Genomic DNA, 16005 nt, shown 5'->3' on the forward strand with positions numbered 1-16005 from the left:
CTTTATGTTCCTTAATAACTCAATAATGTCATTCTTACTTTCGATGTTTTTTGTTTTGTGCTTAATAGTCGGGTATAAACAAGTCTCAAAAAATTAACATTTTTTGCAATGAAATCTAGAACAGACCAACATAGGTAAAACTGCTTAGATTTTTTTTCACTGTGTCGCATGAATATTATTATATTGCACGGTAAATTCTTCAAACGTCAAAAGTTTGCCGCGTTATCACGGCTAAAAGAACACGATTTAGTAAAAGACATGCATATATTTGGATTGTCCAGAGTCTCTTGAATATTTCCATACCAATTTTTGGAACTTTTGAGCTATTTTAAGCATTTTATCAATGAAATTAGGAAGCAAGTCAGAGCGGATTCATCCACTTTGACGCCATGTAGTCAAAACCGTCGTAAAAGACGTCAAAATCGGCCATTTTCAGACGACGTTTTAGGGTATCAAAAAAAGGTTTTACCTTATGATTTGTACATGTAAAAATAGTAGAAAGCTTCAAGAACAGATTAACATAAATTCCGGCCCGATCCCAGTCGGTTTTTTAGTTAAATTTCAAATATAAAAAGGGTGTTTTTTCGGCGAACATCCCCGTCTTCGTTGCCACGGGTTGCTTTGAAAACGCCCAGTGCGCAGAGTGATTTTTACTGATTTTTCGCGTTCGGTACTAAATCTGAAAGAAATTACTTTTGAGGCACTTATAATATCGGTGAAGTATTGAGATTTTAGTGGTTTATACTAAAATAAATGACGTATTAGCTCAAGCAGTTATGGTTCATCTATGACATACAAGGTGCGCCCAATTAATTTCCAAAGTTAAAAATTGTATAACTCAAAAACGGTTTTACTCAGAAGTACGGTTACTATTGAGAAATATTCTCCTCATTATAGGCTACAAATTGTCTTTAAGCCATTTGGCTCCAGGTGGCGCCATTAAAAAGTTATTAAAATTAGAAACAAAAAAGTGGAAAAAAATTATTTATTTTGCACCATTAAAAGTTTACACAGAAAAAACTAAAAAAAATCAATTTTTTAAGGTTTTTTTGATTTTTCTCAAAAAGATTTTTTTTTTAAGTTTATAATAGTAGCTCTCGATAAGACGTATAATTCTTCTGTAGGTCACTTCATTGTCTTTTCATGCTTAGTATGTGACAATTTAATTTTTTTGATTTGGCCAATTTTTCCAAAAATCCAAAAACGCAAATAACAATAAAACACTTTTAATTTCCTGCTTAAAAAAAGGTATCGATTACAACTAAAAAAACAATGAAAATTTCAATGGATTTTGAGAAAAAAGTCGTTTTTGGTTTAGAGGTTTTCCGGTGTTTTCTCCCACTATATGAAATATAAAATAAAAATTTTGATTTCCGATTATAGCCGTTATAATTTCGAACAACTTTTGTACCTACAATATTATACCAAACATTTAACTCCTATGAAATACTAATTGTATATTATTAACATGTCGTATTTAACCTTCTCGTTTAACGTGAATAACATAAACATAATATCAGAGGAATAACGTACATCACGCGGACATTTTATCCGATATTTATAGTTGAAGTTCAACCAAAAATAAACGTTTATTTAACTATAGTGTGTTGCGTGAATACATATTACGTAATGATGCTTTTTGTTTGCATTTTTTCTACTATTTGCTGATGATTCCAAATCAATATGATAACAAACTTAAATCAGACATAAGTCTTTTAATACAGTGGTGTAACCAAAATGGAAATTATTAATACTCATATTTACAATATATTAAAGGATCTCCTTTATTATTAGCTTCGCACATAAAAGACCTGGAAGTGATGCTTGATAGTAGACTTCTAAAGGTCGTTTTCCATTTCTTCCAGACCTTTGAAAACATTTTTAATTTAATCCAAGCAGTTGAAGGTTTTTGCCATTGCTTCCGTGTTACACAAGGAAACACCGAAATAAAGAAGAAGTTTTATTAAACTTACATAGAGAAGACAAAACTTATTTAAGTGACATAATTAAAAAATAAAAGAGAGACCAATAACGACTGCACTAACAGCTGACATGACATTGAAAAGACAAAGACACATAACACTCAACTTAAACGTAGTACGAAATTATGTCGAATACCAGTTGAAGTAGTTGAAGAGAAATGTTTGACTTATTCCAGGTAGTTGAAGTCGTTTTCCATTTCTTCAACATCGATGATCCTCTTTAGTATGTGAAGTTGGACTGTCAGCAGTTAAAGTGGTTTTTAATTTCTTCCAGGTATTTGTTGACTTATTCCAGGCCCTTAAGCCATTTTCCATTTCTCTCAAGTATTTCTTTCAGGTTCTTAGGTCAGTAGTGCTCGATCAATCAATATTTATCCTTTTCTGGATAGTTGCAGTCCTCCATCATAAGCTTCTAAACTGATGAACTCCGAAGTTTCCTTTCTCCGAACATCACTTAAGTTACAAACAAGACTCCAAGGTATGCTTCAAATTAATCCTCGGTCGCATTTATACTATTAAATCTATTAACATGTATTTAGAGCGCATAAGGATTGAGACTAATACTAAGTTGATTGTATGAACACACAAGAAGTTTTCTCTATCATGGTCACCTTAAGTAATTTTCTAGTTAAAATCTATTCTTTAGCAATTAATTATCTGATGCTAAATTCTCTTTTCTAGGACATATATTTGAGCACAAATTAAAAGCAGCTGTTTGAATCCATACATCGTCATTGATCGAGAAATGGAATCTTTGTTTGTAGGGGGTTAAACTATGTTAGAAAATTAGATTAAATCAGAAAGTTATGGAGACGTGAAATGGGGTAAAAAGAAAAAAAACTAGGAGAACGTGCATATTTTTGCCTGTTTTGACCTTACTTTAATATCAATGAGGATCGGAATGAAAAAATTATCCTCGTCTACAGTGTGTTAAACTACTTTAGAAAAATATATTTTGCCGATGATCCAGGACGTAGTGGAGACGTGAAATGGCGTAGAAACAAAAAAAACTAGGAGAACGTGCAATTTTCCTTTGATATAGTTATATTTTGAACATCTACGATCGTTTTTAGTGCCAAATCTTAATGATCCAAAATAACGTACTGTTCATTCGTTCTCACGAACATAACACGTCACAATGTGATTTTTAAAATTGATTTATTTTACTACCTGAAAACATTGAAAAACGGTTGTTTTTTATTTGTTTAATTTTACGAGGAGGGCAATTGACCCCTAAATAAAAGCTTAAAACAAACGCGTACCGGTGGTCGCGTAAATGATTCGCAACAAACCTAATAATTGATTGTTGGCATCTGTCGGGGTCTATACTTAATTGCTTACATATACATAGGTACCCGACTATCGGCCATAACTAATTCCAGACATTAAACAATTTCGTAACGCCGTAATAAAATTAATTTCGAAATTTTTCTGCCAGTCACTCGTTCACTCGCTCGTCGCGATTTTAATGCGAATTACCGGCTGTAGAACGAGTTAATTTACTCTCAAGTGCATACAAGGGGGATAATCAGTCTGTGTGTGTGTGCTAGCCTAAGAAAATATTAATTTTTAATTGAATTCTTTATGATGTTTTAACGTATTAAGAAAAAAACGTTTTTTTGAGAATTATTTCGGTTTGGCCAGGTTCTCGTTGGATTGACACATTATCGCAAGAAAAGTGCATAATTCTAAAACGTTGCACAACATTCAGGAGAAATAAAAAAAATGTCTCGTTATTTACAATTCGGACCCGTCAAACAAAAAGTGCTTATAACTTTGTTGGTATTTGGGTTAGAGAAACGATATTTACCTTTTTATTATCTAAAAATGTGTGGCTACAACCTGATTATATAAAAATTTTTTTCATTTATTTTTTGTTTGGGTCAAAGACGCCTTCACAGTCAAAAAACCTTTTTTTGTCCAATTTTTTCAATAGGAATTCGATACAGGTCGTAACGTCTCTTTGAATATTATGAATTTTAACGGGTCGATTGCAGTTCACGTGGATCTTATCTGTATAGTTTTTGGTTATTCTTAGTATACGGGAAGTATTTTTTTTGAACGTCCAAAATTTCAGACATGTGTGATCTTGTTTGGAGAAAATCCTGAAAAATCCTTTACCCAAAAAAGGCAATTTTCCCAAAATCTATGGGAATTTTCAATATTTTTATTTTAGGAATCAATACTTCCCTTGAAGAGAAAATTAAAATTTTCAAAAGAAAATTAAAGTTTTTTGCCAAAACCGACTGGAAATTTTTGAAAGTTGGCCAAATCAAAAAAAATAAAATAACCATATATTAAGCGTAAAGAGACAATAAAAAAAGTCTCATGAAAAAAGTCTCAATTTCCTACTAGAAAGCCAGGAAAAAATAAAACAGTATATATAATTTTCATAAGAGCCTGTTAAGCAATAAAATTTTCAAATTTAAATTTTTTACAAAAAAAAAACTGTTAGTTCTATAAAAAAATCGTGTATACCTATATTATTTGAGGACGTTTACGAAATTCGTTTAATGGAATGAGCTTCTTAGCTAGGAATTCAAATATATTATTATCAACAAAACGTTGAATTTTTAGTTATAGAAAACCGGTATAGAACCTTTATTTGAGTTGTTAAATAATTATTTATATATGAAAAACTTTGTGCACATAATTGGTCCTTCGAGCCGGATTTTTCATATTTAAAATGAAATATCTCTGCAAGAAAATGAGTTTGACATATAGTGCTCATTCTACTCAGCGCAAAAATCTTTATTAAATTTTAAGGTATAATTTAAATAAAAAGTTACTTTTTCAACAAAAAAATTAAACCATGTCTAAAATCTTGAAAAAATACGCCACTTTTGTCTCTTGTAATTTTTCAAAATTTTGTATACGTACGTAGATATTTAGGAAAAACTTCGTGTACATAATTGGTCCTTCGAGCCGGATTTGTTTCATTAAAAATCAAATATTTTTGCAAGCAAAGCAGATAGACATGTCATATTTAGGTTTATTTTAATCAGCCCAAAAATCAGGTCCATTTAAAAGAAAAGTCTATTACTAAATTAAAAAGTTACTTTTTAAGAAGGGAATTAAAACCATTTAATAGATTTATAAAAAATACGCCACTTTTGTCCTTTTGAAAATTTTCAAAATTTCTGATTTTTACTGGGATATTTACGAAATACTTTATAAACACAATTGGTCCCTCGAGCCGGAATTTTAAGATATTAAGTCAAATATCTCGACAATAAAAGGAGATAGACATATTATCATGTTTGGGCTTATTTTAATCAGCGCGAAACTTTTTATTCAATTTTAAGGTCTATTTAAAAAAAAATAAGAAGTTACCTTTTTATATTTACTGGGATATTTATAAAAAAACTTCGTGCACATTATTGGTCCTTTAAGCCGGATTTTTAACATTGAAAATTAAATATCTCAGCAAGAAAAGGAGATAAATAAACCATATATTATTTTTAATAGCTCGGGAACTACTTTAGCCACCGCAACCAATTTTGGGTGGTAAATTATTGTTAGTACGTTTATTCTTTTGAACCTACTAAATTAAAAAAATATTTACCAGGGGCTTCAGAATCAGGGGGGTATTTGGTAAATTTAGGCCCATTTCTTTAAGACTTCAATTTCTGCCCGTTTGGGCATTAGATTATGATGTTCCTATGCTTTTTACATAAAAAATGTGCTCTTTATAAAAGTCGGTAAATATCACCGTTTTTGTGGAAATTGACTAAAACCAAACTAAGATACAGCACCTGAATTAATTATTTTAATAATAATAATAATAATGCTAATTCATTGCCACTGTCAGTATTTTTTAAATTTGTCACTGTCAGTATTTTTTACATGATATTAATTCCCTTTTTATTACGGTTAAGTAATGGAAGATTACACTTTTGCTGAATACGCCGATATGCTTTTAATTTATGGGGAAGTTCGGTGTAATGGTAGAGCTGCTTCTCGACTATATGAAGAGCGGTTTCCGGAAAGGCGAATCCCAGTTCACACACTTTTTGAAAGGGTCAATCAACGGCTCAGGGAGACTGGCTCCATTAAAATAACCGCCAAGATAATGATACACTTTTAAAAAATACGTTATTTTTGTCTAAAAATGTTGTGCACATAATTGGTCCTTCGAGCCGATTTTTTTATGTTCAAAACCAAATATCTCTGCAACAAAATGAAATAAATATATCGTGCTTGGACGTATTTTAATCAGCGCAAAATTCTCTATTCAGGTTTTATTAGGAAAAAGGTCTAATTACATTGAAAAGTTACTTTAAAAATGCAAGAAGGATATCCCTCAACTGCCTGGAAGAAACAAAAACATTCTGTAAAATGATTTTTTAATGTTTTTTTTTCATCGTTCTTCTGGTTTTTATTCAACAATTAAACAATCAATATTTGTGATACCGACTAAGGTATTTATGACAAATTTTGAACACATATAAAGACAATCAATACCAGAGGGCCAGACTCCAAAAAAAAAATTAAAACACACTTTTCCTATACGATCAAAAACAAACCGAAAGGGTTCATTAGCGATTCACAGTTTTTAAATTTCTATTCGCTTTGTGTACCGACGTTTTGTTCCTTTTCACACTATATATACACGCGGGGCTGCAATTTATTTTTTTCCTTCATAACGAGGCACAAAAAGAAATTAACGAATAACGAATACGTACTTGGAAAAATTCCCTTTATTTTTATTCACTGTTTAATGAATAATTCGAATTTTATTCGCGACACTATATAGGCTAACCTTTTGGATTGTATAACGACGTTCGGTTCAGTGATATTTGCGCCCACGTTCTTTGTTAATATAATAAAATCGGCGAAAAAGTCTTTTCCTTGGGAACGTTTAGTTTTGACATTCAAGCGCGCAATGAGACGACGCAAAAACGGAAATGAACTACATTAGGTTATAGAGATAAAGGTTACTTAATTAGGTTATATAAGGTTATTGTTTATTATCGATATAACCTTTTTAAAACGATGCACAAATGTCACTCTCAACAAGTATTGTAGGACAAAAAAGGACGTTTTGTTTGGGCTTTTATGAACAGAAAACTCGATTAAAAATGACATGGAAGGTGTCATAGTTTAAAGAAAGTTAATGAGAAAACTGTATGTTTATCTTCTTTATTTATCTTATCAGATAGGTTTATCTTTTAGTAAATCCGGCTCGAAGGACCAGTTATGTGTTCAGTTATACCTTAGTTGGTATCACAAATATTGATTGTTTAAGTGTTGAATAAAAACCAGAAGAAAGATGGAAAACATTAAAAAATCATTTTCCAGAATGTTTTTGTTTCTTCCAGGCAGTTGAGGGATATACTTCTTGCATTTTTAAAGTAACTTTTCAATGTTTTAGATCCTTTTTCCTAATAAACTGAATAGAGAATTTTGCGCTGATTAAAATAAGTCCAAGCACGATATGTTTATTTCATTTTGTTGCAGAGATATTTGGTTTTGAACATAAAAAATTCGGCTCGAAGGACCAATTATGTGCACAACATTTTTAGACAAAAATAACGTATTTTTTAAAGGTGTATCACATGGTTTATTTATCTCCTTTTCTTGCTGAGATATTTAATTTTCAATGTTTAAAATCCGGCTTAAAGGACCAATAATGTGCACGAAGTTTTCTATGAATATCTCAGTAAATATAAAAAGGTAACATATTTTATTTATTATTTTTTTTTTAAATAGAACTTAAAATTGAATAAAAACATGATAACCTGTCTATGTCCTTTGATTGTCGAGATATTTGACTTTATATCTTAAAATTCCGGCTCGAAGGACCAATTGTGTGAATGAAGTATTTCGTAAATATCTCAGTTAAAATCAAAAATTTTCAAAAGACAAAAGCAGCGTATTTTTTAAAAATCTATTAATTTCGTTCTTAAGAAGTAACTTTTTAATTTAGTAATAAACTTTTCTTTTAAATAGACCTTGAAACTAAATAGAAATTTTTGCGCTAATTAAAATAAACCCAAACATGACATATGATCTCTTTTGCTCGCTGAAATATTTGATTTTTAATGAAACAAATCCGGCTTCGAAGGACCAATTATGTACACGAAGTTTTTCCTAAATAACTACGTAAGTATAAAAAATTTTGAAAAGTTACAAGAGACGAAAGTCGCGTATTTTTTCAAGATTTTAGACATGCTTTTAATTTTTTGTTGAAAAAGTAACTTTTTTTTTTTTTTAAATTTAATAAAGATTTTTGCGCTGAATAAAATAAGCCCAAACACCATATATGTCTATCTCATTTTCTCGCAGAGATATTTTATTTTGAAGATGAAAAATCCGGCTCGAAGGACCAATTATGTGCACAAAGTTTTTCGTAAATATCTCAGTTAATATCAGAAATTTTAAAAATGTGCAAGAGACAAAAGTGGCGTATTTTTTCAAGATCTTAGACACGGTTTTAATTTTTTGTTAAAAAAGTAACTTTTTAATTTAAATATAAACGTTTTTTTTAAATAGACCTTATAATTAAATAGAATTTTTTGTGCTGAACCATCAGGTGTTCCAAAAGGTGCACACTTAGGGCCTATATATTATTAACTTTAAATTCAACGATTTTTTAGTAAATTTTCAGTTTTGGATATTGAGAAAAAAACTGGGAGAACGTGCCTTTGATACAGTTATTTTTTGAACCTCTACGATCGTTTTTAGGTCGTTTTAGTGCCAAATCTTATCATTATTTGAACAGTTAATACATATGTTCCTTATAGTCAAATTTAAGGAATTATTGCCTCTCAGAATTTCTTGCCAGTATTGCTATCGGTTTTCTACTCGAGAAAGGGTTCTCTTTTGTCATTACTTAGTAACAAGCATCTTTCTTTCATCCTTGATTTTTCTGTATTGTACTCTTTTTGGTGAGCGAATTTATACGTAAAAATGACAAAAAATTGTGTAGTTGAAATTTGACTGTTAGGCATCCAGCCCTGCTTGATTAAAAAATAAAATTTAGCATAATTTTATTTTTTTTAAATGAAGCATGCCTTGTTTTATGAGTAGGTAAAATAGTATTTCTAGATTACTGTAATAGGAGTCGAGAAGTTGGAATTTGAAATACGGAAGTGCCTGTAAGAAACAAAATCATTTATCATTAATTAATTTTTAAATATAATAAGACTGGAAAAAATTCTTATAGACAGTCGAAAATTTAATTTTAAGTGAAATGAAAAAAAAAACCATTTTAAATATCTGTAGAAAATGAGGAATTTCTTACAGGTAGTTTCAATTTAAGTTGCCTAGAATAAAAGAAAGATACTATACATACCTAGAAGAAAAGCCTTTAACTGCCTAAAGGAAATGAAAAATTACTTTAACTGCCTGTAAAAAATAACAAATCATTTATAGGCAAATGAAAATTCTAAACTGCCTGGAAAAAAGCAAAAGTAACTTACAGATAATTGAAATGTGTCTGGAAAAAATGAAAGATGTTAAAAGATTTTTTTGTGGCATTTTAGATTTAAACTTGTTTAAAATTTTCAGAGATTTTGAAAAAACTTCGAGTTTTAACCTGTAAATTCCTTAAATTTGTTTTGAGGATTTCAGGACATTTTTATTGGATTTTATAGTAAATTCTAGGCACTTTTGCCTCTATTAATAAATTTTTTAACCTTTAAATTGCATTAAAAACACCTTAAAATTACATTTTCAACTACCTGTTGTAGCTGAAATTTCTTTCAGTTAATTCGAGATTTTTCAATTTTTTCCCAAATAGTTAAAAATCCAATTTTCAAATGGTCTTTAAATTATTTTCGTTTTTTTTTTGCAGGCAGTTGAATTGTCTCTTTTACCTTCAAGTAGTCAAAACTACATTTGCAACTGCCTATAAATAATTTGTCATTTTTTCCAGGCAGTTGAAGCAATTTTTCATTACCTTCAATTCCTAAAATAGAAGTCGAGAAGTTGGAGCTTGAGGTACAGAAGTGCCTGTAAGAAACAAAATAATTTATCATTAACGGAACAATTATTATATAGGTTCATAATAGTCAAAATTAAGGAATTATTGACTCTAGGGATTCTTTGGAGGCTTTATTAGGCTCTTCATAAAAAAATAGCAAAATCCCTATAATATGAGTTAAGAAGTTGGAATTTGAAGTACAGAAGTGCCTGTAGGAAACAAAATCATTAATTACTAATGGAACAGTTAATATATAGGTTCGTGATAGTCTAAATCGAGGAGTTATTGGCTCTAGGGATTCTTTGAAGGCTTTTTTAGGCCCCTCATAAAAAAACAGTAAAATCCCTATAATAGGAATCGAAAAGTTGGAATTTTCAGTACAGGAGTGCCTGTAAGAAACAAAATCATTTATCACTTATCGAATTCCAAACATTTCGATGTATCACATTCCATACCTTTCAGTGATTATTTTTAAGATACAGGGCGTTAAAGAAAACGTTTTTCTATAAACTTAAAGAGGGTTCTTTTAAATCTTTTTCTCTAATAAGTGTTCAAAGTGTAAACGATTTACTATTTGGCAATTCCCTAAACGTACTACAGATTCATAGTTTTCAACTCCTTAATATTGGCCGGCTTGGTCACATAAACTTTGGATTTCAAATATCCCCAATAGGAAAAAATCCAGCGGAGTCAAATCGGGCGATCTTAGTGGCCATTCGAAAGGTCCTGTCCTATCAATCCATCATTTTTATGAAAATTTTCTTCGTAGAAAATTGGGCCTATAACTTGCTGACCTAGAATTCCTGCCCAAACATTTACTTTTTCTGGGTACTGAGTAAGCTGAAAAAAAAAAACAGTAATTGATAGGATTTCTATAATAGGAGTGGAGAAGTTGGAATTTTAAGTACAGAAATGCCTGTAAGAAACACAATCATTTATCATTAGTTAAACAGTTAATATATAGGTTCCTTATAGTCAAAATTAAGGAATTATTGACTCTCAGGCTTCTATGGCAGTATTGCTATCGGTTTTCTACTCGAGAAAGGGTCCTATTTTGTTATTACTTAGTAACAACCATCTTGCTTTAATCCTTTTTAATTTTCCTATATTGTACTCTTTTTGGTGACAAATAAATTATCCGAATTTGAATTTCAAACCTTATATAATATACAGTGTGTCCCAGGATGAGCGAATTTATACGTAAAAATGGCAAAAAATTTTGTAGTTGAAATTTAACTGTTTGGCATCCAGCCCTGCTCGATTAAAAAATAAAATTTAGCATATTTTTATTGTTTAAAATGAAGCATGCCTTGATACGAGCATTTTTTTAATTTTATGAGTACGTAAAGTAGTATTTCTAGCTCATAAGAAAAAGTTGTTTAAAATGCAAAATTGTATCTGAATACCAAATTTCATAACCATAGGCTTACTTTCACTGATCTAAGAGTTAAAAACCATCTACAAAAATATGTTTGTAATAAAATGATTTAACAAGTAAATTTATTTTATTTACTTATTTTAAATTTATTCAATATGAAAGAATTTCTAATTTCTTCAATGGAAATTGAATTACAAGCGTATCTAATTATTAAGAAATTTCAATAAATTCTAGACAGCCGAGGTATTGAATTTTTTTTTCCAAATTCCAGGCATTTGAACTGTAAGTGAATTTTTATTTTTCTTTCAATTTTCAGACAGTTAAATTTTAAGTGAATTTTTTGTTAATTCCAGGCAGTTCAGATATAAAAGTTCTGCCTTAAATTATAAAATGTATTTAAATAATTCCTATTTTTTTTTTTAATTAATATGATAATTGTACTTATTTTGTCTGTCCAAAAAATCACAGCAATATCTCAGATTCCACCAATCTTAATTAATTAATCAATTCCACTTCTGAATCGCAACAGTTACTCCATTGTTTGATTTTCCTCTCATAATAAGCTATGATAATCAATTCTAGTTCGTTAGAATTATGATTCTTAATAATCAAGAATATTTAGCCAGTTCTTGTTCTAATAAATAAATACTTGATTGAATCATAACAAAGATTTAATTGATATCAGGTCAGTGATTAATACAATAAAGGCATCTCTGATTCACAGACTGAGTTATTGATTCCCAGTAGTTGGTTCTTTATTAATTTTTGTTAATCATAAAAAATAATAAAAAAATAAATCTTTAAATTCATAACAGTTCAGTTTTCGAGAACTATTTTTTTCATATTCTAGGCAGTTGAGTTATAAGTAAATTTTTATATTTTGTTTTAAGTTTCCAGGCAGTTTATTTTTAAGTGTTTTTCTTTTAATTTCAAGCAGTTTAATTAGGTATTAAGAAATGTCAATGCATTCTAGACAGTTGAGTTATGAAGTTTTTTTTTTCAAATTCCAGGCTAACTATAAGGAAGAACTAACTATAAGAATTTCAGGTTTTCTTATTGGCAATATTTAGAGACTCTTGAAAACTTTCCTTAAATTTTACAGATTTTTGGACAATTCCCTTGATAAGAGGTTAAATCTGTAAATTCCATAAAATTTCTATGAACTTTAAGATGTTTTTATTGAATTCTAGGCACATATGGCAATATTAAGAAAATTTTACAAATTCATTTAAAAAGCGGAGGTCGATGGACCGGAAAACTTCAGATTTTTGAAGATATTTAATTATAATAAAAGACGTTTAATTAGTCGTTAAAAACTTGGTTTTTGAGACGTTCTAAAGAAACGTTTTTAACTTCATAGTAGCTCTAACCTTATTTTTTAAATATTCTCTTTGAATGTTAAAACAAAACGTTTTTAAGAGAATGTTGCTTCCTCTTTTAGACAATTTAAAATTGTTGATTGTTAAAAATTAACAAGAAATGCCTTAACTGCCTGGAAGAAATTAAAAATGCCTTCAACTGGAATTTTAATTGAAAAAAAAGAAAAAATGCTTATAGACAGTTGATAATTTAATTTTAAGTCTTTAAAAATTGAGAAATTTCTTACAGGTTTAATTTCAATGTCCTGGAATAAAAGAAAAGTATTGTAGATGATAAATTTAAATTTTCTCAATTGTCTTAAAAGAAAGAAATTGTCGAGGATTTCAAGACATTTTTATTGAATTTTATGGTACATTCTAGGCACTCTGGCCTCTATTAATAAAATCCGGCTCGAAGGACCAGTTATGTGTTCAAAATTTGTCACAAATTCCTTAGTCGGTATTAGAAATATTGATTGTTTAATTATTGAATAAAAACCAGAAGAAAGATGGAAAACATTAAAAAATCATTTTACAGAATGTTTTTGTTTCTTCCAGGCAGTTGAGGGATATACTTCTTGCACTTTTAAAGTAACTTTTCAATGTAATTAGATCCTTTTTCCCAATAAACTGAATAGAGAATTTTGCGCTGATTAAAATAAGTCCAAGCACGATATGTTTATTTCACTTTGTTGCAGAGATATTTGGTTTTGAACATAAAAAAATCGGCTCGAAGGAACAATTATGTGCACAACATTTTTAGACAAAAATAACGTATTTTTTTAAAGGTGTATCACATGGTTTATTTATCTCCTTTTTTTGCTGAGATATTTAATTTTCAATGTTAAAAATCCAGCTTAAAGGACCAATAATGTGCACGAAGTTTTTTATGAATATCTCAGTAAATATAAAAACGTAACTTCTTATTTAAATTATTATTTTTTTTTTTAATAGAACTTAAAATTGAATAAAAACATGATAATATGTCTATGTCCTTTGATAGTCGAGATATTTGACTTTATATATTAAAATTCCGGCTCGAAGGACCAATTGTGTGAATGAAGTATTTCGTAAGTATCTCAGTTAAAATCAAAAATTTTCAAAAGACAAAAGCAGCGTATTTTTTAAAAATCTATTAATTTCGTTCTTAAGAAGTAACTTTTTAATTTAGTAATAAACTTTTCTTTTAAATAGACCTTGAAACTAAATAGAAATTTTTGCGCTAATTAAAATAAACCCAAACATGACATATGATCTCTTTTGCTCGCCGAAATATTTGATTTTTAACGAAACAAATCCGGCTCGAAGGACCAATTATGTACACGAATTTTTTCCTAAATAACTACGTAAGTATAAAAAATTTGGAAAAGTTACTAGAGACGAAAGTCGCGTATTTTTTCAAGATTTTAGACGTGGTTTTAATTTTTTGTTGAAAAAGTAACTTTTTATTTTTTTAAAATTTAATAAAGATTTTTGCGCTGAATAAAATAAGCCCAAACACCATATATGTCTATCTCATTTTCTCGCAGAGATATTTTATTTTGAAGATGAAAAATCCGGCTCGAAGGACCAATTATGTGCACAAAGTTTTTCGTAAATATCTCAGTTAATATCAGAAATTTTAAAAATGTGCAAGAGACAAAAGTGGTGTATTTTTTCAAGATCTTTAATTTTTTGTTAAAAAAGTAACCTTTTAATTTAAATATAAACGTTTTTTTAAATAGACCTTATAATTAAATGGAATTTTTTGTGCTGAACCATCAGGTGTTCCATAAGGTTCACACTTAGGGCCTATATATTATTATCTTTAAATTCAACGATTTTTTAGGAAATTTTCAGTTTTGGATATTGTGAAAAAAAACTAGGAGAACGTGCAATTTTCCTTTGATACAGTTACTTTTTGAACCTTTACGATCGTTTTTAGGTCATTATTTGAACAGTTAATACATAGGTTCCTTATAGTCAAAATTAAGGAATTATTGGCTATCAGGATTCTCTGGCAGTATTACTATCGGTTTTCTACTCCAGAAAGGGTCCTATTTTGTCATAACTTAGTAACAACCTTCTTTCTTTAATCCTTGATTAAAAAAATTGATATCGTACTCTCTTTGGTGACAAATAAATTATCCGAATTTGAATTTCAAACTTTATAAAGGAAAAATTGAGAAAACGGACCAACAACATGGTCCCCCTAAACCGAGTCAGAAGAGCAGGCAGGCAGGCAGGCAGCGTCAACCTTTTAAAACATCAATATTATAAAAATGATCCCCAAACATCGTAAACTCGAACTCGCGCGTCGGCTCCCCCCTTCGCCCCTCCTGGAGTGTGAGGAGGGAAGAAAGAGGTTGCCAAGTCGCGCCGAAAGCTCCTTAAAACGTTCGAAAGCTCCACTACCCCCCACCACCGTTATTAAATAGGAAAAACATGCGGCAACCTCGCATTTTAACGAACGAACGAACGAACGAGAGAAATTATAAAATGCACGTCTGAAGTTTAGTCGTCTACGGACCGCGTTATCATAACCTTACTTACGCGTCTCGTTGTACACGTGTGCGCGTATAACACGTATCGAACTCAATTAATTAACTAGTTATTAATTAATTAATTAATAGTCGCGTGTGTGTCTGTGTGTGCGCGTCCCTTTAACTCTCACTAACTAAATTAAGCGACAGTTTTAATGCCACTGTTGCATTTCATCCCGTATTTGCACGATCACTTTATCGAGGTAAATTTTATTTGATATTATAATATGTTTTATAATGTCCCCGCGCATTCGCCAATTTCCTTGGAAGTTATATTAGTATAATAATAGTGGTTTTATAAAGTTGCTTTATATAATAATAATGATGATGTTGAGTTAGTTGGTGTGTAAAAGTAATTGTGCCGTTTTTCTGTTCCAGAGATCCGAGAACGTTGATTTGGCCCTGAGTATACCGCAGTCGAATTTTCAAGCCAACGGATACGATATGGGCGATCAGGTACGTTTTATAAGGGTTTTATAGGGTGTTCTAAGGATATTCTTTGGTTTTAATTTTTTTTCAAGTATATAATGCTTTCTTAAAATATTCTCTTTATTTTATCAAGGATAGAGTATTGTCAAGAAGTACTCATGAAAGAGAGACATCAGTATTTATTTAAAGGCTTTTTAATAATCTTTTTTGAAGAATATTCTGAAAATTATGCAAGGAATATTCCAGTTCTATTCAGCTATTTTCACAATAATACTGAATAAATAATTAGTTCTCTTTTACTAACTTATATCAAGGATATTTCTAATTTAATACATTACATGAGAATGTCTCGTCATTTTTTTTAATTACGTCATAGAATTTATGTTTTAAGAATATTTTAAATGAATCC

At 29.8% G+C, this 16005-nt stretch overlaps 1 protein-coding gene across 5 annotated transcripts in view; it reads left to right on the forward strand.

Moving 5' to 3' along the window:
• The window catches only part of LOC126746515 (TOX high mobility group box family member 4-A-like), a 262557-nt gene that overhangs the window by 193473 nt on the left and 53079 nt on the right, over positions 1 to 16005 (forward strand). For 4 of the 5 annotated variants that reach the window (XR_007663911.1, XR_007663912.1, XM_050454821.1 and 1 more), the window contains exon 2: positions 15546 to 15623. Coding sequence is in view for 3 of the 5 variants with exons in the window: in XM_050454821.1 (XP_050310778.1) it covers positions 15546 to 15623 (78 nt within the window). In the remaining 2 variants the exon portion in view is untranslated. Of the gene's footprint in view, positions 1 to 15093; positions 15371 to 15545; positions 15624 to 16005 lie in introns of those variants that run through there. The other variant, XM_050454820.1, reaches the window with a different exon arrangement.

Source organism: Anthonomus grandis, chromosome 17 (assembly GCF_022605725.1).
Source record: "Anthonomus grandis grandis chromosome 17, icAntGran1.3, whole genome shotgun sequence".
Taxonomy (NCBI): domain Eukaryota; kingdom Metazoa; phylum Arthropoda; class Insecta; order Coleoptera; family Curculionidae; genus Anthonomus; species Anthonomus grandis.